Here is a 27,978-nt window from a genome sequence, read left to right as displayed (position 1 = left end):
CAAATTCGACTTAAGTAGATTCGAAATAGTCCTGTAGTGTAGACAAGCCCTCAGTCAAATACTGAGACCTTGTGTTTCATCCATTGGCTGGATGAGATGAGACTGCCCACAGTACATCTCTATTCTGCAAGGCTGCACCTACTGGAATATAAATTCAGAGGGAGCTAGAAGTAGAGCAAAGTTGAACCTTTGGAGTTTCTTTGAAAATCAGGCCCCTGTTTTGCAAAAAATGTGATAGTGGCTATAACTTACATTGAAGCCAATGGGAACTGGAGGGGCTGAGATGTGGGTAGGACATGATTTTCTTGCTACCAGTAGGAATTATCTAATTTTCAAATGGGGAATAACTGAATAGCTAATAACAAATAGCTGAATTTGGCTTGTAATTTTATAAAGGACTTAAACTTTGTACCTCAGTTAAATGGGTATAGATCAGGAATACGTTCACTCAGGTCAGTGCAGGTACTTCTGATTGACATTGGCATACATGTGAGCAGAATTTGGCCCTCTGGACAAGTACAGGAAATCCACTTGCAGTCAATCATTGTAGTCAGGGGATTTGACTGCCTGCCACTTAAATGGTCTTATTGAAGTTGTAGTAAAGAGTCATTAATCATATGCAACATCCGTGTCCAGGCAGGCAGAATACCACAAAATCTGTCAGCAGCATGAAAATAACTCTCCGAAGGCTGGAAGGGAAAAAGGAAAGGACAATATGGAGAAAAGATCATCAATCTACTGGGACAAGAACCAAAGGAGGTGTTAAAATATACATTTGAGCCTACAAATGTAGTTAATGAAACATAAGGACAAGATAGGACAAGAAGCAATGGGCTTAAATTGCAGCAAGGGAGGTTTAGGTTGGACATTAGGAAAAACTTCCTGTCAGGGTGGTTAAGCACTGAAATAAATTGCCTGGGGAGGTTGTGGAATCTCCAACATTGGAGATTTTTAAGAGCAGGTTAGACAAACACCTGTCAGGAATGGTCTAGATAATTAGTCCTGCCACGAGTGCAGGGGACTGGACTAGATGACCTCTCAAGGTCCCTTCCAGTTCTATGATTCTATAAGATGCTCTGTCTACATTAAGGCTCTATGGCTATAAATATTTTGAAGAGGGTAAACCACAAAAAGGTAATTTCAACTCAGAAAAGCTTTGAGTTCTGCGTTGTCCTCGGTGGCTTGATATCTACTAACAGGTGGCTGAGGCGGGTTTCTGACATCAGCAGGGATGGGTAGAATGATTCCAGGTAAATGCTGGAAGTGCAGCTAGACATCATGCACCCACCAGTTACATGGGGTACACCACTTCTTGCTACTGGGGTTTTCTGCACCACGAATATGTTGCTAGCATAACAAGGTTCAGTATTATAGTAATAGGGAATCCGAATATTTATGCTAATAGTGCTCTCCAAGATTTCAGATACACTTCCCAGTCCCACTCTAGATGCAACAACAGGCAGTAGAAAGTTCTCATATTTTTTCAGTAAAATCTCAATATTTCCTATCATATCTAATGATGGATGAAGTACGAAAACTTAGATTAGAGTAGCTGGTCCACATTCTTTGTTTTGTTTTCAGTTCTGTGATAATCACAAAACCAGTGCGTCTTCAGGAGAGTAATGCAGAGGTGTTATGGTAAGAGGTGTACTGTTAAGGCAATACAAACATGAAATGTCACTCTTAATAGGTTAATGCAAGAAAACTCCTTTAAAAACTGCACGTTGAAAGGAAACCATTGACAGTACTTGTTAATTTCCCTTCTGGTGTTTCATAAATAAAAGGGGATTTGAGATAACATGTTCCCTGCATGTGGGCCTCTCTTATGTGTTGAGAAATTAATTCGAACTACCCTACTAAAGCACAGCCTTTCTACCGATTTTCATCATTGCCAAATTGTTTAATATAAGATGATCTAAAAGAATAAAAATAAAGAAGGAGAAACAGGAAACACTAAAATCACGGTAAAAATAACCAGTTTCATACTTTTACTCATTTTCAGTGAGGTTAGTACTCAAGAAGGAACTGGAGAGAAAACTTCACTGCTAAAGCTGTCACTATCCGAACTGGTACAGCACTGGGGACTGATTATACCAGCTTCAACACACAGCCCCCATGTGTCTGTCCAGCAGGGTAATTTAGTCCCACGCTCGTTCAACCGTTAATTTATATGGCAAATTTGAGGGCTAGTTATTGTAGTGCTAGTTATATGGAAGGTGCCTTCAGTCCAGTTCTCAGTAGAGAGCTCTACACATAACTGAAAACAAGCTATTTTATCTGCTTGGCAAATATGCAAATCAGGAGAATAAATCACCCCCCCCCACCGTATTTATTATGTACGATTTATTTATCTTACATAATAAATACAACACCACACAGTGGGACAGCTCAATCCCCTCACAAATCAAATGCCCCCCAACTTATCCACCACATAATAAACGACTATAATATCAGAGTGGCATCACCCTGCCTGCCCCCTCAGCACTCCAGCTCCGCAAATACCTGGGAAAAAAGACGGGCCTCTCAGCCTCTTCAGAGATCTAACAAATCCGGGCTCTGTGAGGCCAAGAGAAGACATGGTGCAGAGTTGAGGACCCACACAGAGAACACTCTGCTGGCAGCTTCCTCCTTCTGTCTAGAGTAAAGGAGCTATAGCTCATACCCCTCCACCTACTGCAATGGTGGTACAGGTAGAGAGGCAGCCTAAGGGATAGGTATGTACCAACCCATGTAGGGCTTCAAAAGTAAAAACCAACACTGAATTGCATGCTGTTTAATGCAGCTGGATAGTCTCATTATCCACATAAAGGGCCTAAGATTCTCGGCTGGTGTACATTGGCATATCTCCAGCGAAGACAATGGAGCTATGCTGATTGACCCAATGGACCAGATCTTCAACCTTTTGCTACGTTGAAAATCTACAGCAGCTAACACAGGGGTGTGTGTGGGAGTGTGTGTGTGTGCGTGTGCTCACCAGAGGAATTCTGTACTAGGACTGGAGTGTTTAAAGACCTGGCTCCTCACCAGTGGCGGCTCCAGGCACCAGCGGTCCAAGCGCGTGCCTGGGTGGCAAGCCGCAAGGGGCGCCCTGCTGGTCCCTGTAAGGGCGGTGGTCAGGCTGCCTTCGGCGGCTTGCCTGTGGGAGGTCCGCCGGTCCCGTGGATTCAGTGGCAATTTGGCGGTGGGTACGCCGAAGCCGCGGGACTGGGGACCTTCCGCAGGCAAGCCATCGAAGGCTGCCTGACTGCTGTGCTTGGGGCGGCAAAAAAGCTAGAGCCGCCTTTGCTCCTTACAGCTGATTGAAGTATTAAATACCATAAAAAACAGATGCATGTTGTTTAGGTTAATGACAACTGAAAAAATGTGGCCACCTCCTTTTCGGGTTCAACTGGGTTTAAGTAAAAAGTTACTTTACAGATAGCCCTTTGTAAAGGTAGAATGATGTGTTTGCTACAACACAGCAGTTATCGGTGTAGATATACCCATGATGAGTAACCTCAGCAAGATAATCAAAAGGAACTGAAATGTTATCAGACTAATGCTGAAATGTGAGGAAATCAAGTTGAGCACCTTATCTCAAAATGATGCTTGTTTCATTGCACTATGGGAATACACACATTCAGTGAAATAACCCAATCCATAGGAAAGTACCATTTAAAATTCTGTAAAAAATTCATGTTTTCTTTGTAAACTTTACCACTTACCTTTCACATTAGGGTGCCTATAGACGCCTTCAGCAGCACAGCCACTGTCTAACTGACTATGGCCCATCATGCATCTATTTCTGTGGAGTGGAGAGGATGGAAGGCGTGCACATTGCTATGCTCACAGGGTATCAAGCTGCCTGGGGCACCTGGATGATGGGGAGGGGAGAGGTGGTTTGTGACAAGTCATTTTTTTAAAAGTAACAAATGTACAAACAAAATATTAAGTTATAACAAACTAACAAGACTTGAGCAGCTTACAATTTGTTCACGTCAAGACAGATCTGTATTTCTCTATATGTTTCCACACTGCTGAGTGTTGTGTGATTCTGTTTGAAGCTCCTAGGTGCTAACATAATATAAATGTTAATAATCAGAAAACAACTGAATGTCTTGTTATTGTAACAACAGTCCTCCAGTGAAGAGTCTCAAATTATACTATAGATGAAAAGGGGGCATAACATCTGAAAACACAGTAAAAGGAACAAATTAAAAGTCACTAATTAGCTAGCTCTGCTTCTCTCTTCTCAACTGATAATTTATCTAGCCAAAGATTAGATCTTTATCATTTAACTTCACAAGCAATTGTATTAACAGGTACATACATGAAATAATGGACCTAGAATAAAGAAAAACAGTCAAGCACAGCAATATTTACTTTCCATTAAACATTTGACTTTTTTGGAGTGGGGGTGACGGGATGGAACATCAGACAATGCAAGAAGACCTTGTTAAATATACAAATTTCCCCTTGGCACTAGTACTTTTGCTTGTCTTTCTATTATTTATGTTTCCCATCACATCCATTTGTATCAGCTTGAGTCTTCAGTACGTAATTTCTTTAAAAAATGGATGGAAAACTAATCATTGCCAACACAGTGCACACAAATACATTATTAGAAATCATGGCTCTCATTTCTGTTCCTCATTATGAGGAAGGGGGTTATTTTTAATAGCTTTGTTTTTATTTATTTTTTAGAAAAAACATCTTTCTGGTCTCCAAATCTCTGCTGTGGCTGTTTGGTAACTTTTGTATTTTTAATGGCTTAATCCGGAGAAACTGTGGCCAACTGGATTGTTACAATCATAATATTTTTAAAATCTGTATTAGTGGAGTCCATTTGGAAAAAAGTTTCCATTAATAGTATAAATCAAAAATGACGAGCATCCAGAGGACAGGGGAAATGACCGAACATACTGAAGACAAAAAAACATGCAGGAGAAAATTGCTCCAGACAATACAGCTACTATACCGCAGGGGAGCATGAAAACAAATATCTTAGATATTTTATTGGGAAAATTTTATTTAATGGCTATAGTGCTGTTATTCAGTCAAATAAATATTTTTCTTTAGGTCAAGTTGGAATTCAGATGCGTATTATCTGGCAGTAATTTGAACCTGCCTTTGATTATCCCTTCAAAAATGGCCTCTGATTTTCTTCAGCCTGTCAGAGTCAAAACTGAAGCGGTGTTGATTTTGGCCCTATTGCAAAATGTTTACATTGATATTGCTAAAATAAGCTGCAAAAACAAATATGCTCCTTTATGGGCTTGATTTTACTGTCACATTTTCCTTGTAGCATCTCATTTACACAAGTGTAAATCAGTAGTAACTTCACTGAAGTCAATAAAGAGAATCAGCTCCAAAGGTATATTGACTGTTGAAGACAAATAAAGACAAATAATTCAGAAAAAAAATCTTTTTACTGGCAGTAAATGTATCTATTAAATCCAAGATGGCCATTTTCTTCTTTGGAATATAAAGTTATACTACTGAGAGTGCCCAGGAGGAATAAGTTTGCCCACCATAATTCCAGAATTTCATATGTTCTCCTTAAACAGTTGCTAGGGTATTTTTACACCTAGGTCATCCCCAATTTAAAATATGGCTTACTTCTGTGGAGGCTAATGACTTTTGGTCAATATCCTATAATGGCTGGACAGCAGCTTTCGTGGATTTGGGGATGTGGATAGCTGTGAGCTGGGCTGAGACCTCTGGCAACAAGAATGCACTGCCGTTTATGATTGTCAACTGGGTTAATCTCAACAGAGAAGGCAAGAGCTGAACAGACTCAAAGTGTCTCTATCTCCATCATAACCTGGCAGAACCTCCACTAGGACTAACGCAGGCAAGGCATTTGTGGACAGTTGTGTTGCTGCTGGCCATTGCTCTAGTTGTTCTGGAATTATTAATATAGAACACAAAAAAACCGTGTTAAAAGAACATTCAGGTTCCATAGTCCAGCACTCCAAAGCCAGCAGGTGCCTGAAGCCAGGCTGGCTGTACAACCTGAATTCATTTCCCTTGGGGGCTGCAATTTATTTCAAGAAAGTTTCAGTGTAATTTAAGGAATGTAATTTACATATTCATTTTGATACAGCCTTTAATTCCATGATCACATACTATTTTTCCCCACAGGAATCTCCACCATTCTCCCCTAAGCCAATTGGCTCGCAGTCTCAGTCTCCTTGCCCAAACATTCCCGCTTCCTCTCCCCACCAGCTCCCAGTCTCCTTGCCCAACCAGTCCTATCCTTCCCTGGCTCCCAATCCCATTCTCCTTTCCCAGCCAGCCCCTGTTTTCCCCTCCAACTTCTGGTCACAGTTTCTCTACTCCTACTCTCTCAGTCCCAGTCTCACCAGACTCCTTGTCCCAATCTACTCTTTCCCTCCCCTGTGATCTGGCTTTTGTCCCCTCTGCATTCAAAGCAGATGGTTTCTTCCTCATGCTGCTTGAGTTATGCGGGGATGAGGGGGTGTGGTCATTGAGTGCCCAGCCTCACTCCAGCACACAGAGCAGCTAGGAGCAGCAATTACAGGGAAAGTCCAACTTTGCCCCATAGCCCTGCATAGGAATATGCCCACTCGCTCTGTGGGAATGGCACATGTACAGTGTGGTCAACACTAAGAGCCGTGAGAGGGCTGAGCATGCCCAGGGAAGCAAAATATGTTCTCTCCTAGCCTTGTTCTGGGATATGGCTGAACTGTTTAGACTGAAATTTTCCCCAAAAAATCAGCCTGAGGCAGATACCTAGCATGGAAAATTTCAGCCCAGATAGTTAGCTTGGCAAAGCTATAACCACTGAAAACAGGGTCTTATAATGGGAAATATCGGACAAACTTCATAGGCAGTGCTACTAACTCTACCAATGTTTTATATTTACACTTTGGTCTGCAGGGTTGACCAACCTGTACTTTTCATAAATGACTGATATGCTCCTTTTCATATGAGTTTTGATAGACTGCAAGCACAATGCTAGCAAAATTAACTCCTTTTTATTAACTTTTTGACTTTCCAGTATAAAGACAAAACCTGCAAAGACAAAAATGTTGAACTTCATACCAATTCCCCATTCCCACTGAGGGAAATAATTTTGGTTTTACTTAATTCTAGAGATAGGAAAAATTCACCTAAATGCAGATCATTGGTTTGAACCAGAATATATGGTTTGTAGGAAGCCACTATCTAAAATGGGGTTAGCTGAAAGAGGGTTACACACACCCTCAATAAGCATAAGATAGCCTCTGATGGAAGAAACTTTCCCTGTAGGCCATTCCATAACTGACCATTATGGAGTTTCTTGTTCTTTCTTCTGAATCATCTGGGGGCCACGGTCAGAAATGGGAGCTGCCATACTGAATCAGATCAGTGGTCCAGCTAGTTAGGTATCTTGTGTTCAACATCTGGATCTGAACTTTATGACTAAAGAATCTTTTATCTTAATTCATTTCAAAATGTATAATCTCCACCAAATCTGAATCTGGAGCAAAGACAGCATGCACACACAAACATACACCCCTCCTCTGCACCCAAACTCACTCCCTCACATATAGTAATCAAGTGCTTTTGGTGCACCTGTTTGCAGCAGGATCATTAGACCTGTGAAGGGGATTAGACGATAAGGCAACAAACAGTATCAATGAATTACACTGAAATTTTCTTGAAATCAATTGTAGCTTCACAATGACATAGCACTTCAGATCAGAGCCACTTGAGATTGATTATTTTAAAATGTGAGACTAAGGATGCAAGTCTTCATTCATCTTCCATACACATCCAGAACAATGGACTTTGTGAAGTGTGAAGAATAATTGTTATTATGTGTCTGTATTGAACCTGACCCTTGGTAGAACTGTACAGTCAATGGGGAACAGTTACTCATATTATTCAAGTGCTCTGTATTCTTATTCTCTTTATTTTTTAAGATCAAGTGAACCTTAAAATGGGTTTTAAACTAATGAAGGTTACCTTCAAGAATTTCTTGTTAATGTAATGATATACTCGCATTAGTTTCAAATACTTTATCACTCACCAGCTACATTTTGAGATCAAGTCAGATCAAGTGAGCAAAGTGAGCAAAGGCAAATTATAAACAGATATGTGAGGCCATTACTACTGTCTCTTGTAATCTTTTCTGGAGGAAATCCTGAATTATAATTGACAGTGAGCTATTAGTGAAATGTCCACTCACATACTAATAAACCAAAGAAAACTAAACTTTGGGAATATCTTAAGTCTCTCTCCCCATGCTCAGCCAGAAGTTAACTGATTAGCTCAAATGACCATCCATATTTGTCAGTTACCAATATATTGCTTTATTTCTTGGTAGTAAATTAAGGCTTTATAGTGAGATTCACACAGTACAGGCCAATTGAAGACATTGGAGCCTTTAAAAACCATGTAGCAGTATTCATTCAATTTAGCATAGCCAGAAAGGTAGCAACTTTTTATAAACACTTAAATGTCACTAATGAGACCTCGAGTGCAAATGGCTCAGCCAAATTCACACCAACCTTGAGAATGGATTCAACAGCTTCACTCTCCTTGAGGACGGTGAAGAGAATAGCTAGCTGGGATAAAATCCACTGTGCAACCTCCTGAGAAATCAGCTTTGTAAAAAAAGGAAGCTAAACTGATGTTAATTGACATAAAATGGCACCACTCCCTAACATACACCGATTAGTGACAGAGTGGTAATGAGCAGCTGTAAGAGCTTTTCCCCGCAATCATTTTGGCTCCGACCCCTCGTCTCTTTTGGACAGTATTATTTAATTCAGAGGGAACTGAAGGATGCTTAATGAGTTTGCCCATGAAACCACAATATCTTGCAAGTGAAAAAATACACAAACTGACAAACGGAGAAGCAATATGCACAGGCTAAAGATCTTTTCTCACAAGTAGGACACATCCTGCCAGCTTTGCCTTTAAACATTGTGTGAGTGTGGCTACAGATTATTTCCTTAGTGATTATGTATGTTCTTAAAACACATGGATTTTCATTTCATCTCAGTGACATTATTAATGTTGTCTGGAGACGATGCAGCTACTGTTCTATGAAAACCAGACAGAGCGTTTTCCTCCCCACATCTCTCTAGCAGAGACATTTACAGTGATTGAGCCTAACATATGAATCAGTTGTCAATCATGTGCAGGGGGCCTGCCTGAAAATATCATCACTTCTAATGAGTCTGGCTTTCAGATCTAAGGACTGGATGGGACTTGCCAGAAATAAGTGGGGAAGAACTTCCATTACAGTCTTCTGGCAACTAATCATGAAATGATCACATGCTCAGGGAAAGAAGGGGACAATGAATAGGGGTAAGCCTCAAAATTGATTGCATTGGCAAGAGAGAGCAGCTATAACAGTAACACCTGTTAGACTAACAGTCTTCAACCATATGAGGCAGTACTGATACTGCAATTCTTTGCTCAACAGCGGCCATTTCTTCAGTTGAAAGGAACATGGTTATGGGACTTCCGAGAAGATGCTACTTAGACAAGGTGGTGTTGCATCAGCCATGTTGGAGGAATTTGGGGGGTGGGTTTCGAGACAAATAGTGCCTCTGCAGCTTCTTGAGCACAGCTGGAGCTCAGATTTAATGCTGCTCAAGTTGCACCTCAAAGGGAGTGATTATGTGCTATTCCCTTTGGAGAGCTAGTTCAGGCTAGGAAAGCGTCAGGGCTACCAGGGGTATAGCACTGCCATGGTGCTGTGGAGTACTCACTGCTTTTAGGTTAAGGAAGCATCTCCACAGAGACCCAATCAAATAAAAAAGTGATAGTTTAAAACAAAAAATATTCTTTTTAAAAAACAAACCTCACTAGCACCATACAAGAAAGCTGACTCCCACGAGCCATACAGAGAAAATCTAGGTACTGTATGTGGGAGCATGTGTTTATACATCAATGTTTTTAATCAACAGGTGCAGAGTGTCCTTTCAGAAAAAAGCGGGGTTGGTGTGCTCAATAATACAGCGCTTGCAATGGCGTTTAACAAAACGTAGAGCGTCCACGGAAACCTCACAGTCCTGCACGTTCAGCATCTGCAGGTCAAAGCAGTTCGCAGCTACGATCTGTAGGCCCTGGCCTGTGATGCTCTCACATGACTTCAGGCTCAGGCGCTTCAAGTTGAAGCAGTTCAGGGCCAGAAACTCCAGGCCGGTGTCTGAGACCAGCGGGCACTTGCCAATATCCAATGATTTGAGTTTTGTGCAATTTTTGGCGAGGTACTCCACGCCATGGTCCGTGATTCCCTCGCAGCCCCGCGCATTGAGGTAGCGCAGCTTGCTGCAGTATTTGGCAATGTAACGGATGCCCACGTCTGTGATGCGACCGCAGTGTGCGATGCTGAGGTACCGCAGGCGCGACTCCAACTTGGCGATCTCCCGCATGCCGAAGTCGCTGACGAAGCGGCAGTCGCTCACGCTCAGCTCCTTGATGGATGTGCAGTAAATCATTAGGTAACGGAGGCCTTCATCGGTGATGCGGACGCAGCGGCGCAGGTACAGATGAGTCAGCTGAGTGCAGTGTGCGGCGATGGTGTGCAGGCCTTCGTCCTCAAGCACAAAACAGTCTGTCATGTCCAGGTAGCGGATAGAGATCTGTTTGCCATGTAATGGGGACAGCTTGATGGAGGCTTCGCGGGTCAAACTAATGCATGTCACTTTGGAACAGCCTACATGGAAAAACACAATGTTAATAAGTTGCAAAGCAACTCCTCTGGCAGGATGGGGGAGGTTGGCGTGTAACTGCAGACCTCAACACACAGCTAGTTATGCAGGCATCTCAGTGCTGCCAGACCCCAGAAAGTACTTTGATGAAACAGACACTAGTCCAGGTTCTGCCACAGCAGCCATTCATCTTAAATAACTCCACTGAAGTCAATAAAGTTACTCCAGTAATCTAAACAACATCAGAACCACACAAGTGTGGTTTTGTCCATGTCCCAAATTAGGTCAGATCATGGCCCTCAATTTCTTTATGCAGGGACAGATTTTGATCTCTGTTACCCCAGCACAAATCCAGTAATGGTTTTGGACAGCACATCACACACTGTTCTCTGTACTGTGGCGACATCATCACTGATTTATTTAGGGCATGTCTATGCTGCCCCTCAGTTCAAACTACAAATGTGAATACCAGTGTGCACTGAAGTGCTGCACTGTATCACTTCCCTGTGGATACTGTGGGTGCAAATTAAAAGGTCCCTAGGTTATATTAATGTAGCCCATTTCTGACAGGGAGATGTTAACATGAGCTAGCAACCTTTTAGTTTGTGCCCGTAGTGCAACATGGGGGAGCTACAGCTCAGCACTTTGGTGCACACGGCTATTCATACCCACCGAGTCCAAACTGTGGGGCAGCGTAGACATGTCCCCAATTGGTGTTCCAGCATCAGAACCCATATTATGTTCAAGCATTGCAAGAAACAAAAGGGAAACCTCCAGGCCCAGATGGGCGAATGTTTGGGGAACAGAAATGTATGGTCTGCCCTACTGATGCAAATCGGGATAGTAACCAAGTGACACCCATCTAGCAACTGGATCACAATAATATTGTATGTCATGGCATCTTACATTCAAACAACACAACCAGCCTCACCCAACACAACCAGTGGAGAAAATCTGGAAAATCACATGCAGCGCTCAAGTGCTAACCTCTTCCCTCTCCATTGTGATTCCCTTTCAAAGTACATTATATTAAGCAGAGGACCTTTTATTTCTTATTTTCCATAATAAATAAATAATAATAATGCAGAGCACTAACCACCAAGCCAGCCAGCCATAGGATCAAACACAGAGCTACCAGGAATTCAGTCCAGGGACCAGCTTCAGCCCTGACGTGAACAAGTGCATTTCTCTCATTTCGTCCTTCTCACGGTCATGGGGAACTAAGGAGTGCAGCAGAGGAAGCATGGTCCTTCCCTGAGAGAGGGATGGGGTAGAGGAAGAAAGCACCAAATGTCACCCTAAAGCCCATTAACTCTGTAGTGACACATCTGGACTGCTTACGGGCAGAGTGTTCCATTCTACAGTCTTTAGCCAAGGAAGACAGGACAATGCAGCACAGGCCCTTTGGGGTGTGAGGAAAAGTAAAGCAAGAAAATCAGTGTAGATGCCAGGAGGAAACAAGTAAAGCAGGGAAATTAGAGGTGGCGTTAGAGCTGTAGGACCCTCAAAAATTGCCGGTTTGATTTATGCACTCATCATACTAGGTTTGCAGGATGAGTTTTGATTTAGACTTTTGCTTTCGTCAAACAGATGCAAAGTTTAGCTGAAATCTCACACAAAGTGCAAGTGGCAAGTACTGCACAGCACCGGGGGAAGCTCTAGGACCTTGAGACAGGGAGAACCATTTTGATTAGTCAACAGTGTCCTCAGAAAATCAATACCGCCTTTTCTCTTTTAGATATTCTGGTTCGTGTCCCTGCAGTTAACGGTCTGGTTTATAATGAGAACAAATGATCTAACCTGGCGCGCACACACGCACACACACAATGGATGCAAGGAGAGTTCCAAAGGGAAGCGATACAATTGGAGTTCAGCCATGTAAACCTTCCTTAGACTAGACAACAGAAGATGGCACAAGGGCCTACTCCTCCACTTGGGTCTGCACAAGTGGATGCTGGCAACCTGGCAGAGCCCCACTTATGTCAGTGGAGTTTGGCGTGAGCACGAGGGTCTCTCTGCACGAATCTGACTGCAAGACAGTGGTATAAATGTGGACTCTTTACAAACAGATGTGGATTTATTTTTAAAATTAGGATAGTGAGAATAAAGGTCTGCAGACAGAGAGAAGGACAAGAAAATTCTGCCTGTGGAATATTTGAGAAAGAGGGACATATGAATGACTAATGCATTTCTGATATGAAAATGAAAAGGTTGAAAGTCTCCCCGCAGGGCTGGATTTACTGTACATGGCCATGTGATCACAGTTTTGACAGGCTCAGCATCTTCTTGTTGTCTAGTTACTTTGGCTACAGCATATGGTATTTGATGGGAAGGGTGTTCAGAATGGTTCCACCAGAAGAAAAGAGTGCATGTTGATTATAGACTATTTTTTTTAAGTGAAGTGACATTTTTCTGGGTCTGTAACAATTTTTCTGTCCCAAATAATAAAGATATAAAAACAAACCCTCATACAGCAAGATTTTTCCATAGAGGAAATGTAACTAATTTAAAAGGCAGGAGAAACTTCCAAGTGAAATGAAAGAACCTTGGCCAGCATATGTTAGATAATAGTTTGCAGTCAAGCTCAAACAGCTCCTGGAGTTATCTGAGGCCTGCTAAAGGAGTGGATGTTGAGAGTTTATTTATTTATGTTGTGGAAAACTCTGATAGTTAATAGGGATGCCTGTTTTTGACATTAAAATACATCGCTACCTTGATATAACGCCACCCGGTATAACACGAATTTGGATATAACGCGGTAAAGCAGTGCTCCAGGCGGGGTGGGGCTGTTCACTCTGGTGGATCAAAGCAAGTTCAATATAAAACGGTTTCACCTATAACACGGTAAGATTTTTTGGCTCCCAAGGACAGCATTATATCGAGGTAGAGGTGTATTGATATCTTACCAGTGCCAAAGAATAGCCCTTAAGAACAAAGAGACAGGCTGAATTAAACATATGGAAGTGAAATTCTTTGAATTAATTCGGTTTTCTATTGGGTCAAAGAGATCTAGACTTTCATAGTCATATTGATAGACCATTTACTGTGACCAAGACTGCCAAGGTCTCCATTATGTCACACAGCACACCCACCCAAGCTTTCATGCTTGTTACTACACCACACGTCATGTGTAGGCCCAAGCCTTTTTGTTTCAACTGCCCCTAGCATTTAATCACAGAAGAATCTCATTATTTTGGGCTAGATTTTGGCCAAGAGTCCATCAGAGTCCAGCTAGACACATTACGTTCAGAGAGAGACTGCAGCTGTCGGAGCTGCCAGGAGAACATTACAACCAGAATTCCTCCTGGGGGCCCCCAAGCAGCACACTCTGGTGTGTGTCCTGCATCAGCCTTGAAGAAGGAGCATTCTCGCATCTCTATGCTCTACTAGTGCCTCCCTCACTCTTGGCCCCTTACGGGCACTTAGGTTCCACAGGGACTCTAGGAGAGAAAAGCATCGAATCTCCCCATTAGGATCCCACCTAGTCCCTGTGCACAGGCTAAAGAGGGAGGGGAACCTCTTTGTACCCTCTGCCACTTGTGCACCTGCACAGAGGCTGACCAGAATTTGACCCCTGGCTCTTAAACACCGCTCATGCAGAGCTGCACATTTGCAGAGCACTTCTTCTATTTAGGCTGCAAGCTCCTTGGAACAGGAATCCCCTCTTACTCTGCTTGCAAAGATAAAAACATGAGGAAAGGGAGTGGATTATTGATGAGAAGACAGTAGGAACTGTGGCTTGAATAGGAGCCGTCCATAGAGCTATTGTTTGTACAGCCCAATCTTCCCCTCCAGTTCCTGGGGTATCACCTACAAACTCTACACATGCTAATCCCCTTCTCTTCCCCTAAGCCCTGTTCTCCCCTCATCTCCCACATGACCCTTCTGTATCAGGGTGTCTCTTCCTGGTGACCCCCCCAGAAACTCACAAGGGAGAAGCAGTTTCCTGATGGCCCAGATATTCGGGTAGCGGGCTACCTGTCCCTCAGACGATGGGGGCAGAGCCAGTCCCTTCTTGAAATGGATGTAAAGAGAAATGGGAAACAGCAACTGGAAGGTCTAGGCTGGTTCCTAATGGTGACAAGAAATGAACCCGAATCTCCGTACGATCCAGATTTGGGAACCCCAACCTGCAAGGCCCTGATAGCCCCGGAGACACACATTAGAGCAGATCAGAGGGTAGGCGCGCCTCCCTGGCTACCCCCTCACCGCACTCGGATTCTGCGGCTCCCGGAAGTGTGAGCCGCCGCTGCCCCTCCCACAGCTCCCCCCCTCCTGCTGCCTCAGCACTCTACGTGGAGTTTTGCCTCCACATGCAGCCAGCATCTGACTGGCATGGGCCTGGTAAGGGGAGTCCCGGGGAGCAGTCAGGGAGCAGGGGGAGGGTTGGATGGGTCGGGAGTTCTGGGGGTCCTGTCAGGGGGAGGGGAATGGTTGGATGGGGTGTGGGTGTGGGATCTGTCTGGGGGCAGGGGTGTAGATAAGGGTTGGGGCAGTCAGGGGACAGGTAGGGGGTAGGGTTCTAGGGGGGCAGTTAGGATGGGGGGGTCTCAGGAGGGGGCAGTCAGGGGACAAGGAGCAGGGAGGCTTAGGTAGGGGGTGGGGTTCTGGGGGGCAGTTAGGGGCAGGGGTCCCAGGAGTGTGCAGTCAGGAGACAAGGAGCAGGGGGGGTTGGGGTTTCTGACGGGGGCAGTCGGGGTGGGAAGTGGGAGGGAGTGGATGGGGGCGGGGCTAGGGCAGGGCTCTCCCCTCTTTTTTGATTGTTGAAATATGGTAACCCTAGGCGAGGGGAGATCCGGGGGGCACATGGGGGCTGGCGCCCACATACATCCACTGCAGCCTGCAGGAGCCCCCGGGGGGGTGCCAGGCCGCAGCCTGGGCAGGAGGGGTGGGGGGAGCAGCTACTACCTGCTAGTGGCACCGCCATCTTTGCAGGGCTGCTGCCCCCCTGTACCGCGCCGGCTCCTCCATGGCTGGGGCTCGCTGCTGCTGCAAGCGGGACGCTCTGGCTCTCCAGTGCCTCCAGAAGGCGGCTCCTCCCTGCTGAGCTGCTGCAGCAGCCCAAGCTCAGCAAAGCCAGTGAGTAGACTCAGAGTGGGGGCCACCTGGGTGGGGTGGGGAGGGCTCGCGGGGGGGCTGTGCACCCTCCAGGGGAGTTCAGGGGGAGGGGAGGGGGGAACCTGGTCTGGGGAGCAGCCCCTGGGCACAGCTGGCCCCTGGGGTCTATAAAGGCTCGTTGGAATTTGCCCCTCAATGAACTGATGTGCAAGGGGGGAGGGCAAGGTGGAAGTTTTGCCTAAGTTGCAAAATATCCTTGCACTGGCCCTGCCCCAGGGGGGTGCGTGCACCCCAGGTTAAGAACCACTGCACTAAACTGATAAGATCTGCATTTTAATTTAATTTTAAATGAAGCTTCTTAAACATTTTAAAAAACTTGTTTACTTTACATACAACAATAGTTTATAGACTTATAGAGAGAGACCTTCTAAAAACGTTAAAATGTATTACCAGCATGCGAAACCTTAAATTAGAGGAATAAATGAAGACTTGGCTCACCACTTCTGAAAGGTTGCCGACCCCTGCCCTATCGGGTTGCATTTGGTTTGTTTAGGTAGATGCATTTCACCTCTCTTTGCATATGCCGGCAAGGACAGAGTAGGGTGCAAAGCATTTGAACAGTGACGTTACTCAGCAAGATCATTACACAGCATGGCATACTGCCAAGCAGCCCTTCACACACCATAGGCTGGCAGTGAAGAGGAGGTCAAAATAATACTCAGCCGTCGAGAGGAAGGAGAAATAATGGGATCTTGTTTTCGAAGCACTTTCATAAGTATCCTATATAACAAACACTTTGAAAATTAATTTAGAAGTGGGCTCAAGTCAAACTCCAGAGCAGAATGTTCCTGAGCTCCAAAAAACAAAGGCTAGCTGAAGATGCAAAACCTAGTTCTGGATTTTAAGCACCCCCAAAGTTCAAGAGTATTGGTTTAGTCCTCTATAGAGGTTAGGGCTATTCTGAAACGTCTGATGTTCAAATACGACCTTTCTACCATACGGATATTATAACTAGTTAGTTTAATATTATAACCCTCCATTTACGCATGGGTAATTTAAACCAAAGAGGCTAAAGGTTTCATATTAAGCAACACAATTACATCTTAGCTATTATGCTGACAATTAGTCAGACAGCTCCTGCTCACTTCCCTTTATTAAACCTCTTTCAGTTACCACCAACAGCCTTGTTTAGGCTTTGGCAAGCTACAAGCGCTGCGCCAAGCGCGGCAGCGCAAGTAGCAGTGTCGCCAGCCAGCGGCTCTCCCTCTCTCCCAGCTCTGTCCTCACTCTCCCTCCTGTGGGGGGTACAGCGCTGAGCTGGCTGCGCGCGCGCGCTGCTGACCACACTGCACTGGCGCTTTTTGCAGCGCAATTTGCAGCGCTGGAGAGGATGTGTTTTCACACCCTGCTGCAGCGCTGCAAATTTTTAAGTGTAGCCAAGCCCTCACTTACACTATAGTAGGAAAACCATGGAACTGACTGTACACAGTGTTGCCAAATGCACAATTTCCCCTGTTTGTTTGGATGTTTCATGCAGCAAGACAGCAAAGAAGAACATCTTCAAAATAGGAAGATGTGACTGGAAGGCCACAAAAATTGGCAGGGGAACTCGGGCTCCTTTGGAAACCCCAGCGTTTGTCAGTTTCCAAAAAGGAGTTAAAAGTAGCTCTTTGTTCTACTCCTGCCTCTAAAGAAGTTGGGCACCTAACTCCTTAAGGCTCTGTTGTGTCCTTTTAAGGGACTTTCCAGTCAACTGGGATTTGCATCTGGGATTCTCCAAGATTACTGTGGGAGTCACTACTGGAGCCAGGAACTGAAGCGTTCTAATCTCTGCTCTCAGTTCACTGAGCCAGGAGACGTGTGGTCTGAGCACAGGACTGCACATCCAATTCATTGCATGCTTTTCCTTTGCTCTTTGGACTAATCTTGCACCACTGAATGTAACTGGAAATTTCCTCTTGATTCAATGGTGATAAGATCAGGCCAATGTGTTATGAAGGCTTCACCATGGAGTCTGATGAATGCCATTTAAATGAATTATTAAAGCAAAGTTACAAGAAAACATTAACCTGCTACACCGTACATTACTTATTCAGGATCAGGTTAATACTCAAAGAACTTGGCTCAAGATTCTGGCTTGCTGGCTGGGGACCCCCCCTTCTCTGGACTATACTAAAGAGGGGGGACAACATTTCTAAATACCTATCCTCTTTTTGGTACTTCTCTTGTGCACATACTTGGTGTGAAAGCTTTTCCATTACAAGGACAATCCATATTTTACTATCCCACAATTCCATAGGAGGAGGGAGGGGGTCACATTTTTCCAATAATGTGTAATACAATGTCTAGCTGCTGACAATAAAAAATAAATTAATTTTACTGGCTTCTTTACTGGAGCATTAAGTAAGCAGGTCCAGGGATCTCTAGGAAGCTGGCGTTTTGTCATAAGAATCTCTTTCATTTCCTCGCAAGTGGTCATAGGGTCACAACCACCAAACGTGCAAGTATGTTTCCCTTTCCCCACAACCCCCCACAGAATGCCTCTTAGGAGCACAAATCTGATTGCTCTTAACTGGAGTCAAATGCCACCTATACAATAATTTATAAAAATTTTCTTTAGGAGCTACACAACTTGAAGAAAGTATATCCCCTTTCCGATATAGTGACCCGTTAATCCAGATCAGTTTCTTTTTGTCCAAATCTGTCTCCGATCTTTTCATCTGGGTTTATGCCTATCAAAGCATTTTTCAATCAAAATTATATGCATCTTAGAAATTAAACATTTTGTTCCAACTTGCTCCTGGGCTAACTCCTCAAATGTGGTTAAGATCTATATAGAGCTGCCGCATATCCAGATTTCACAATAAAATGTTTGATTTGTAAATACTGAAAATACGGGATCTTTATATTATTTATATTATTACATATCTCTTGGTCTGATTTCAAACCAGGACCCAGGAACAGCTGTCTGAACAGAGCATTCTCAGCTCCTACCTGCAACAAAGAGTAACTTTGAAATTTCCTAGGGATAAATTCCTGATTATTAATGCAAGTAAATAAGGGAGAAGGCCACTCTGACAGAAATGTAAAAAAATTGTCCAAAGCTGCTAAGGTGGTCTGGATGAAAAGGGGATTTTTTATTTCTGATCACCTACATTTCTTTTTAACGCAACAATTACTATGAATAGCTACATTTGGGCTCCAGTCTTATTTGAGTTATACCCAGTGTTTGGATGGTCGATTGTTAATCCAATTGATCTAATATTTTAATTGTTATGTGGTGAGTGCTATTTTTATGTCAGAGTGGGAGCATGCTCTGCAGTAACAATCTTTACAAAAATAAATACAGAGAAACTAATGGTTGACTACATTTTATATTTGTATCATGCTTTTTCTCCCAAGGCATTTCAATTACACACACATTTGATCACTGAAGCGCAGACACTTATGATGCACACCTCTAGAAACTAAGGCTCCCTATGTCACTTTCCATAAATTGTAGAGATTTAACTTGATCTTTAATGTCCATACAGAGTAGAAAGGGACTCCTCTTTTAAGGTCAACCCATAAGATTCCCCCTGGCTAATCTGCATGGCATTTAGTTTATCTACCTAAAGAATGTGAAGGGCTGAGTTCACAATGAAGAGATTTGAATCAGTGGTATAAAAGGGCCTCTTGTGTGGCTCCAGTGACTTCTGCTGAATACAGGACTCTGGTAGCCAGAGTTGATGGCTTAGTGGCCTAAGCATCAGGTTCAAAATTGCCATAGTTGCTCGTTTACTGTGCTTGCACAAACATGCATAATAGCAGATTTCCCAAAAGAGGCAGTGAAGTGCGTGTTGAAAGGTAGAAAAGTGGGCGCATGTGGGCCTGAGAGAGCTTGTCTGGCTTCAGTGTTGCCAACTCTTGTTAGTTTATCATGAGTTCCACAAACTTTTCTTTCTGGAGCAATGTCCGGTTGAGCATTGGCTCACCAGGCAACTGCTTCTTCACCAGTACAGCTAACATTTGTACTGGATGGAAATCAAGTATAACTGATTATTGCTGTAATATTACTAGGAGCTTTCAAGCAAGCTGATAAACTGTCACTTGTTTGTAATTTGATCTAGTCACCATCAAAAACATATGGAAACATTTTTAAAAATGCCTGAGTGGTGAGGTTTGTAGGATATTTGCAACCTCTTAAACATAAGATTTCCTGACATTTTCATTTTATGGATGTTCCCATGATACTGTGTGAGTTTTATGATTAAAATAAGCATTTAATAATAGAATGGCCACCTGATATAAACTTCAGAGAGAATGTCAAGATAAAATCTTTTTTTTTTAAAAAGTGTTATTACATATATTTATCTGTGTACTTGCCTGTAACTATGTCTAGAAATCAGAGTTAAAAACCTCTTACCTGTGTTGCTATTAATTATTATAATTCTTCATGCACTTATTTCAGCTGAACTCCTAGAACTTGGTCTAAATTCTACTCTTAATTGCACCAGTGTAAGTTCATGTACATCAATGAAGTCACTCCAGTTTTATACTGATGTAACTAAAGAGAGAGAAGAGACCAAATTCTGCTGTCAGTCAATCTTCTCCCCATATCTCGGACTGATTTACTATCAGCCTCTTCCTGCTCCTTTGGCAATTTCACTTCTTTGGATACAAGAAAATCTTCATCTGTAACTCTGGGCATTTGGAACAGTCCACCTGTTTTTAAATTTAGTATGAAAGTGTCCGCTCATATTTGCATAGACTCTAGTTTTCCTTTCCTTCTGCTTTCATTTTTAACTGTAATTCTATTTAACTATGCACAGTATGGTACACAGTATGTAAGAAGATTCTATAAAAATATAGTTGCACTGTATTGTTCAGAAACAATTTTAAAATCCACGTTATTTTTCAGTACCTATGGCATTCAGGCTAAATCCTAAAGTCATTCTTCTAATAAAAGATCCATCAGATCTGGTTCTGAACTCAGACTGATGGGACTTCATTGGCTTTAATTAGTTTATGTGAGAGTTAAAATCCCACTGAAATCAATGGTCCTAATTTTGCTCTGAATAAAGGTTGACGGCTTTCAACTTCCACTGAAGTTAGTCGCAGGTGAAGTGCTTAGGACCTCATGGGTCCAGGCCCCAGGGCACAGCCTGTGTTTACTTTTGTGGATCACTCAGTTTGGGGACAGGACAGGAAGACTTTTTCATTTCTAGTTACTTCCATTTCCTGGGTCTCACACACACTAGTCCAGTACTGAGTATAAAGGACTTTAGCTCTGCAGATGAATGTTTAAATGAAACACAAGGCAACCCTGACTGACACATTTTATATTTCTAGTTCTATTTTTGTAGGGGATCTTAGCCACATTTTTCATCCTGGTGGACTCTGTAGAGAGGGTGAGGTAATATCTTTTATAGGACCAACTTCTGTTAGTGAGAGAGACAAGCATTCCAGCTTGCACAGAGCTCTTCAGGTCTGTGAAAGTTATTCAGAGTATCACAGCTAAATAAAAGGTTTAAACAGATTGTTTAGCATAAGTAGTTAACACATATTTCAAGGGACCAATCAACCATTAACACACTTCCAGTCATAAAGAGGAAGCGGGGGGGCGGGGGGGCGGAAGCAGCTGGGGTGGGGTTGTTAGTGGGTTATAGATTGTTGTAATAAGCCATAAATCCAGTTTCTCTATTCAGTCCATGATTTTTAGTGTCTAGCAAAGTTATGAATTTAAGCTCCCGTCAACACAGCTACTACCTGTCGTGGGGGTGGATTAACTACATTGACGGGAGAAGCTCTACCACTGGCATAGTGGCATCTTCACTGAAGCGCTGCAGCAGCACAGCTGCACCGGTGCAATGTTTTAAGTGTAGACCTGCCCTCAGACACTTGTAACCACTGTATCAAAGTTCCTCTGACTAGTCTCTAGCGTTATGTGGATTAATAATGTACAAGAACCTTAGTGAAATCGAGTTCCAAATTCAAATTACACAGCAGGCTTTCACCTACATAATAGACCGAACCCAAACTTTTGGATCCAGACACCCCAAACACTGGAACAGCTTTTATCTAGATTTGTATTTTGCAGCTTAGATCTTGAGCTTGTAGATTGCACGGGGGAGCATACACCAGCCCTAGACAACTCCTGTGCTGGGTAAATTTTCCCCTGGATTGTTGCAGCTCCTGTGTGTCACTGGAGTAGTGACTGAGGATGGGGTGGGGAACAGATTCTTTGTTACTATTTCTCAGTTATTTTTAATATTTTCCTCTTTATAATTAAAAGTTCTCTCTCTGCTCCAGCACTTCATGAGACTGCAGTTCAGTACAGTAACTCCTCACTTAACGTTGTAGTTATGTTCCTGAAAAACGTGACTTTAAGGGAAACGATGTTAAGCATATCCAATTTCCCCATAAGAATTAATGTAAATGAGGGGGTTAGGTTCCAGGGAAAGACTATATATATATATATATATACACACACACACACACACACACAGTATAAGACTATATTATTATATATATATATATATACACACACAGTATAAGTTTTAAACAAACAATTTAATACTGGTACACAGTGATGATGATTGTGAAGCTTGGTTGAGGTGGAGGAGTCAGAGGGTGGGATATTTCCCAGGGAATGCCTTACTGCCAAATGAACTAGCAATTGACTGAGCCCTCAAGTGTTAACTCTCACACTCTACAAGGCAGCAGGAAAGGAGGGAGGGCAGACAGAGACAGAGACACACACCCTGTGTGTGTGTGAGAGATGCGTATTTTCCCTTTAAGTATGAAGAGTGGGGTCAGAAGTACACTGCCTTGTTAATTAGTTCAGCAAGCTGAGACCAGACCGCAGCTGCTGCTGCCTGGAAGCTCCCTCTGTCGTGTGTCCCCTCTGCTCTATGGAAGATGGGGTAAGCGGGCGCAGGAGCAGGGGGGAGGGGGTCACCCTGACATTAGCCCCCCTCCACACAACTAGCAGGAGTCTCGGGAAGCAGCTCCAAGGCAGAGGGCAGGAGCAGCACATGGCAGTGGGGGGAGGGACAGCTGCAACTGCTAGCCTGCTGGGCAGCTGCTGCACAGGGAACTTAGGGGAGCGGGGAGCTGATAGGGAGAGCTGATAGGGGGGCTGTCAGTCCACCCTAGTTCCAAGCCCCCACCAGCTAGCTCCACTGGGCTGCTCTTCCTGCAAGCAGTGGACAAAGCAGGCGGCTGCCAAACGAGGTTAGAAGGGAGCATTGCACAACTTTAAGCGAGCATGTTCCCTAATAGATCAGCAATGTAACAACAACACAGTGTTAACCAGGACGACTTTAAGTGAGGAGTTACTGTATCTGCAAAGGATGAATGCCTTTCAGTAAGGTCATTGCCAATAGGCTGTGTGGGTCTGATTCTCTGTTGCCCTGAACCTCTTGCAAACTGAGCTCAACACACTACTATTCTGATCCACTAGCAGCAATGTAAATAACTGCACAATGTGCAGGGCAACAGGGAGTCAAGTCCTGTGCTCATCCACAGATCAAAAGACACCCTGCTACCCTGGAGACAGATTTCATCTGCGAGAAGGGCAGTAACGTTCAAATCACCAGTTATAACCCAGAACACCAGAGTGAAATAAAATCAGAGAGAGTCAACGGGCCTGATTTTCCACGGCCACGTGCCTGGTGCAGTCATTTATACCTATGGAAAGTGGGTGAACTGCCATTCTGAGGGGGTAGTACTTCACACCATTTTGCCCAGCTCCCTATGTCATCATTTATGTCTGTGCAACGGGTAAGCAGAACCAGGTAACTTAATTCAGCCGTGGACTACACCCAGTGCAGTTGTGGGATCATGCAGAGGGTCCAACTCAGTGCTGAATTTAATCCCAGTGCCTCCACTGAGGCCCATCCTCCAACTCAAGCTCTGATCAATGCACAGGAGGAGCAAAATTCCCTATGGTTGACCTCTAATGAGAACCTCCTGCCTCCAGACAGAACATCTGGGGACCATCAGCAAAAGCATCTCTGCTGCTCTAAATCATTGCCACACCACACAGAAGCTAAGGAGGTCCCTAACGTACATTAGTCAAGTCTCAAACAAAATTAGGCAGTGCCTAGATGTCAAAATGTATCCCTAGCTGTGGGTCTTGGCCTTCCAAACTTCACTGTCCTTACCTCAGGGCTATATAGCTTTTGCGCTCCCAGAAAGCCCAGTTGCTGTGCTACTCACCCTTAAAGAGGATGTAGTGTGCACTCCTCACTGTAGGGCCAGCTGTGCTGGCTGGTTCAGAGGGAGAGGTGCGGAAACAACTCCTGCAGTACAAAGACTGCCACTACACCCTGTGCACTGATACAATGTGATGAGGAGTATTAACACCTAGATAGGTAAGACAAAAGGGGCGGGAGGAGGGGCTTGTCTTCTTGGTGCAGCTATAGGGGCCAGGTTATTCTCTGCCCCTCTGTGCCTTACCTCCCCCTTTTCACTTCTACACAGGATTGTCCTGTCTCTCTCAACCCGGATTATATTATTTAAATACTTTCACTTACCTGACACATCCAGGTGCTCAAGGTTTGGACACAGCGACACCACATCAAAGACTGCTTCATTGGAGATGTTGTAACAGCCCGACACCTCTAGCCTCCTCAGCTCTGGACAGCACTGGGCAATGGTGTAGAGTCCTCTGTCTGTGAGCCGCCTGCAGCCACTAACAATTACCGTCTCCAACATGAGACATACATTTGGCGTGTCCTGACAAAGCCTCCGGGTCAGCACTTTAAGAGCCCTGTCTACGTTGATTGTTTCGCCTGTCAGGCGAATAGTCCTCCAAAGCCGTGGGTCCCAGGCAAGGTTATACCAGCGGCGACACACTCGTGCACAACGGCACAACTGGTTGGTAGGCAGGAAAGAGAAAATTTGGATCATGGAGTGGTCTGGGAGACGGTCTATGTTGGCCTGTTCTTTCTGCTGTCTGGATGCCAGCCGGATGAGAGGATGAGTAAGGCGGGTTGGAGGAGGTGAATGGACCATAGCAACTGTCTCCCCGGTGACTGAGGATGAAGAAGTGGAAGATCCTCGGCCATTTTGGAAGCTGTGAGAATTCTGCGGACATATTAGCGCTGGGCTGGGTGTGCTGAGTGTCCGCATGCTCAGGTCGGAATCTGAAAGATACCAAAGCACAGAACAGTGTCCATTTATAGCATTCAATAGCAATTACAGTGTTTCTTTTGAAAAATAAATTGACCCTGATTTTAGGGAGGCTTGTCCCACCTACCAATATTGCAGGCAAGAAACTGTGAGCATGATTAATGGCACCTCTCTGAGACACACTGTGATTTCCAGGTACAGCCAGGGTCAGTGGTTAGACATCTAAATGCAATACATCAGCAACACTGGATGCCATTTACATGTAACCTCTGGTGTATGACCTCTCCTGTCCCACACAACTATGAAACTCACATTCTGGTGTTCTGAACTGTAAAAAATAATTGAACACACACACTTGCCAATCTTTCACTGCTGGCTGGAGCTGTGTGGCACTTGGCAGTTTCAGTTCACAGGGATTCATTTCCTTCAGCGTTGGTTCATGTAGTTTCACATCTCCTGAGCTTTGCTTTACGTTTCCATTTGGTTCAAAACTTGAAAATCAGAGCTGGCAAGTTTCACTGTGCTGAGGGCCAGAAACCAGGAATGTTGACTGCAAGTTCTCTCTTTCTGTATGTTGCTGCATGGAAGGAGAGCACCGTGTCCCAAATAGGGTGACCAGACAGCAAATGTGAAAAATCAGGACAGGGGGTGGGGGGTAATAGGAGCCTACATAAGAAAAAGACCCAAAAAATCAGGACTGTCCCTATAAAATCGGGACATCTGGTCACCCTAGTCCCAAGTGAGGTGTATTGGGTGACAGCACTGGCCCACCTGCATGCTCTGATAGGGTTGTAGGTGCCCTGCAGACAAATAAATGGTACTTGAGAGCATTGATTACGTCACTGTTTCACCGCTCTGAGCTCTGAGGATTTCAGTATGTCTCAGACTCTGCTCTCCTGCCTGTTATCAACACATCCTGAAGAGAGACTTCAATTCTTCAAAGGTTTGTTTAAAAAATGTAAGCTACCCCCCTGCAGAACTTGCGGCTAGAATTTTCAAGCTTGCATGTGTAAAACTGGGTGCCTAATTTCATGTTTCAACATGAAACAGTCAGAAATGCTGATCATCCTGCTGAAGTCGATGGGAGTTTTGACTGTTCAACACCTTTGAAAATCCAGTCACTTAATTAAGTGCCAAAATATGAACGGGGAGGGGCTAACTTTAGGCCTCTAAGTTTGAAAATTTTGTCCTTTCGTTTTATGGGCGCCCTTTCTGCTTGCTATGCCCTCTTAAATCATTTGCAATAATGGAAGTTCCAGATGTGTCTCCTGAATAGAGCATACCCCCTACACCTAAACTTGATATTCTTCATCTTCAGATCTGCTCCCCACCTCTGGTGTGGAAGCCTCCATATACACACCTACATCCCCAAGAGTAGTTCAGAATGAGATCACAGGATTGTGTTCTCGCTCAGACATGAGAGCCGGGAGAGCTATTACCATGCTATTGAACTCATAACGAAATTTTCGACTAGACTGGAATTCTTCCGGCAGCTTAGTGGCACATTTTACAGCAGTATTTCAGGCCCACTGTTCAATGCATGCTGATGAGGGGGGAGAAAAAGCAGGTGAGTCCCAGAGCTTTTTGCCAGTAAAATCATGGAGAGCCTTTCACTCGAGTTTAATCTCTATGAAGCACTTCACCGTAATCACATACCCTCCACTCTGTACAGTATTCTAGGGAGGGACTTAAAGAATTATCTAAACCCACAGCAGCTTTCTAAAACTTCTATTTTCCAATATTTACTAAGTGCTGGCCTACAGTTTGAGTCACTCTAAGATAGGATTTAATGACAGTGTGGCATCCGTAAATACAATTCCAAAAGGGCAATTTAATGCACACATGGCAATTTTCAACAGTTTCTCCCCAGCTAGATAATTGGCTGTTTTATGCAGGCACTTTTTTCAATGCACTGTTTGTTACAGCCCTGGAATACATATTTACATTTTGGTGACCTTAGAAAATCAAAATTTACAAAGCAGCCCTGCACTTTTTCCCTTTGATTACCAATGCTTTTGTACAAGATGCTTTTTATTATAGCCTTGTTCAGAGCCTAAGGATTGTTTGCTGCCATAAAAAAAAATGAAGTTTCTTAATGGTCATAAAAAACCTCAGAGGAAGGCTGGGCCAGCAGCAGAGCTATAAAAGCTGACATGAAGTGGGGGGAGAAGCGGGTGTGCACTTTGGGAGAACTTCCTTAGTCCATTAGGGAGCTCTGTTTTATTTCAAAAGTTTTTGGTTTTTATTTCCTTCCTAATTAATTTATAAGTTGTAGGGAATATATGTAAATAGAGATGAACCAAATCAAAATCTAGTGTCTGAACACCCATGCTTTAGTGAGGATGTGTAATCCCTGAATTTTAGTCAGTTGGACACAGAGGATGCACTTGGGATCTAACCAAAGCATGACATCCCCAAATATGCGATCATTGAAATCTAGCTTCTCTCTCTACATTTGCAATGTGCCCCTATTCTGATAAGACGACTTAGCCAAGATGGTCAGAAGAACAACATCATACTTCGTGGGTGTCTCTAAACCTTCAACTGCCAGAAGCTGGGACTGAATGACAAAGGATGGATTGCTTGAAATTGCCCTGTTCTGTTAACTCCTTCTGAAGCACCTGGCACTGGCCACTGTCAGAAGACTAGTGGCTGGCTAGATGGACCATTGGGTCTGCCCCAGTATGAACATCACCAACAGCCTTGAATTGTTTCTTCTATGTCCCACAGCAATATAGCCTCCAAGGAATTGTCATGTTCCCTTCGGCTCCTCTTGCAGCTCTGCAAATACTGCAGGATCAGGTGCTCCTGCATGCAATGCTCATAGCAATAGTGCAGGGCAGTGCAGCTCCAGGCTTCTGTCAGAGATGGCAGACAGCAAGGAGGGACATGCGAGTTTAGAGGGATTTTGAAAAGAGGTGTGAAATATTATGGGCTGCAGATGAAGTTATGGGATGGAGAACACTGCATTATGGCAGGTTTGCCCCCCATGTTCCCATCCCCGCTGTGTGACTCATTTTGGTCCCATGAGGCATTGCAAAAACTTCCCAAAACACACAGTGCTGGATGATGACGAGTTGCACAGTGGGATACCTACCCACAGTGCATTACCCTCTGCACTCTGATACAAGCACTCCTGGTGAGGACA

General features: G+C 43.9%; 1 protein-coding gene across 9 annotated transcripts in view; it reads right to left on the bottom strand.

The window, feature by feature from the left end:
- Positions 1-604: 604 nt before the first annotated feature.
- FBXL7 (F-box and leucine rich repeat protein 7) overlaps positions 605-27,978 on the bottom strand; it is a 373,947-nt gene continuing 346,573 nt past the window's right edge. For 7 of the 9 annotated variants that reach the window (XM_039525487.1, XM_039525488.1, XM_039525486.1 and 4 more), the window contains 2 exons: positions 24,233-24,844; positions 8,294-10,660 (listed from right to left, as the gene is read on the bottom strand). In XM_039525487.1, coding sequence (XP_039381421.1) covers positions 9,924-10,660; positions 24,233-24,830 — 1,335 coding nt within the window. In that variant the 5' untranslated portion in view covers positions 24,831-24,844 and the 3' untranslated portion in view covers positions 8,294-9,923. Of the gene's footprint in view, positions 690-3,704; positions 3,854-3,965; positions 4,054-8,293; positions 10,661-24,232; positions 24,845-25,183; positions 25,282-27,978 lie in introns of those variants that run through there. The other 2 variants (XR_005594277.1, XM_039525491.1) reach the window with 2 other exon arrangements.

The sequence above is a fragment of the Mauremys reevesii genome, linkage group 2 (genome assembly GCF_016161935.1).
Source record: "Mauremys reevesii isolate NIE-2019 linkage group 2, ASM1616193v1, whole genome shotgun sequence".
NCBI classification, from domain to species: domain Eukaryota; kingdom Metazoa; phylum Chordata; order Testudines; family Geoemydidae; genus Mauremys; species Mauremys reevesii.
The sequence above is the reverse complement of the archived record's forward strand: the minus strand, read 5'-3'. Positions and strand labels throughout refer to the sequence as shown.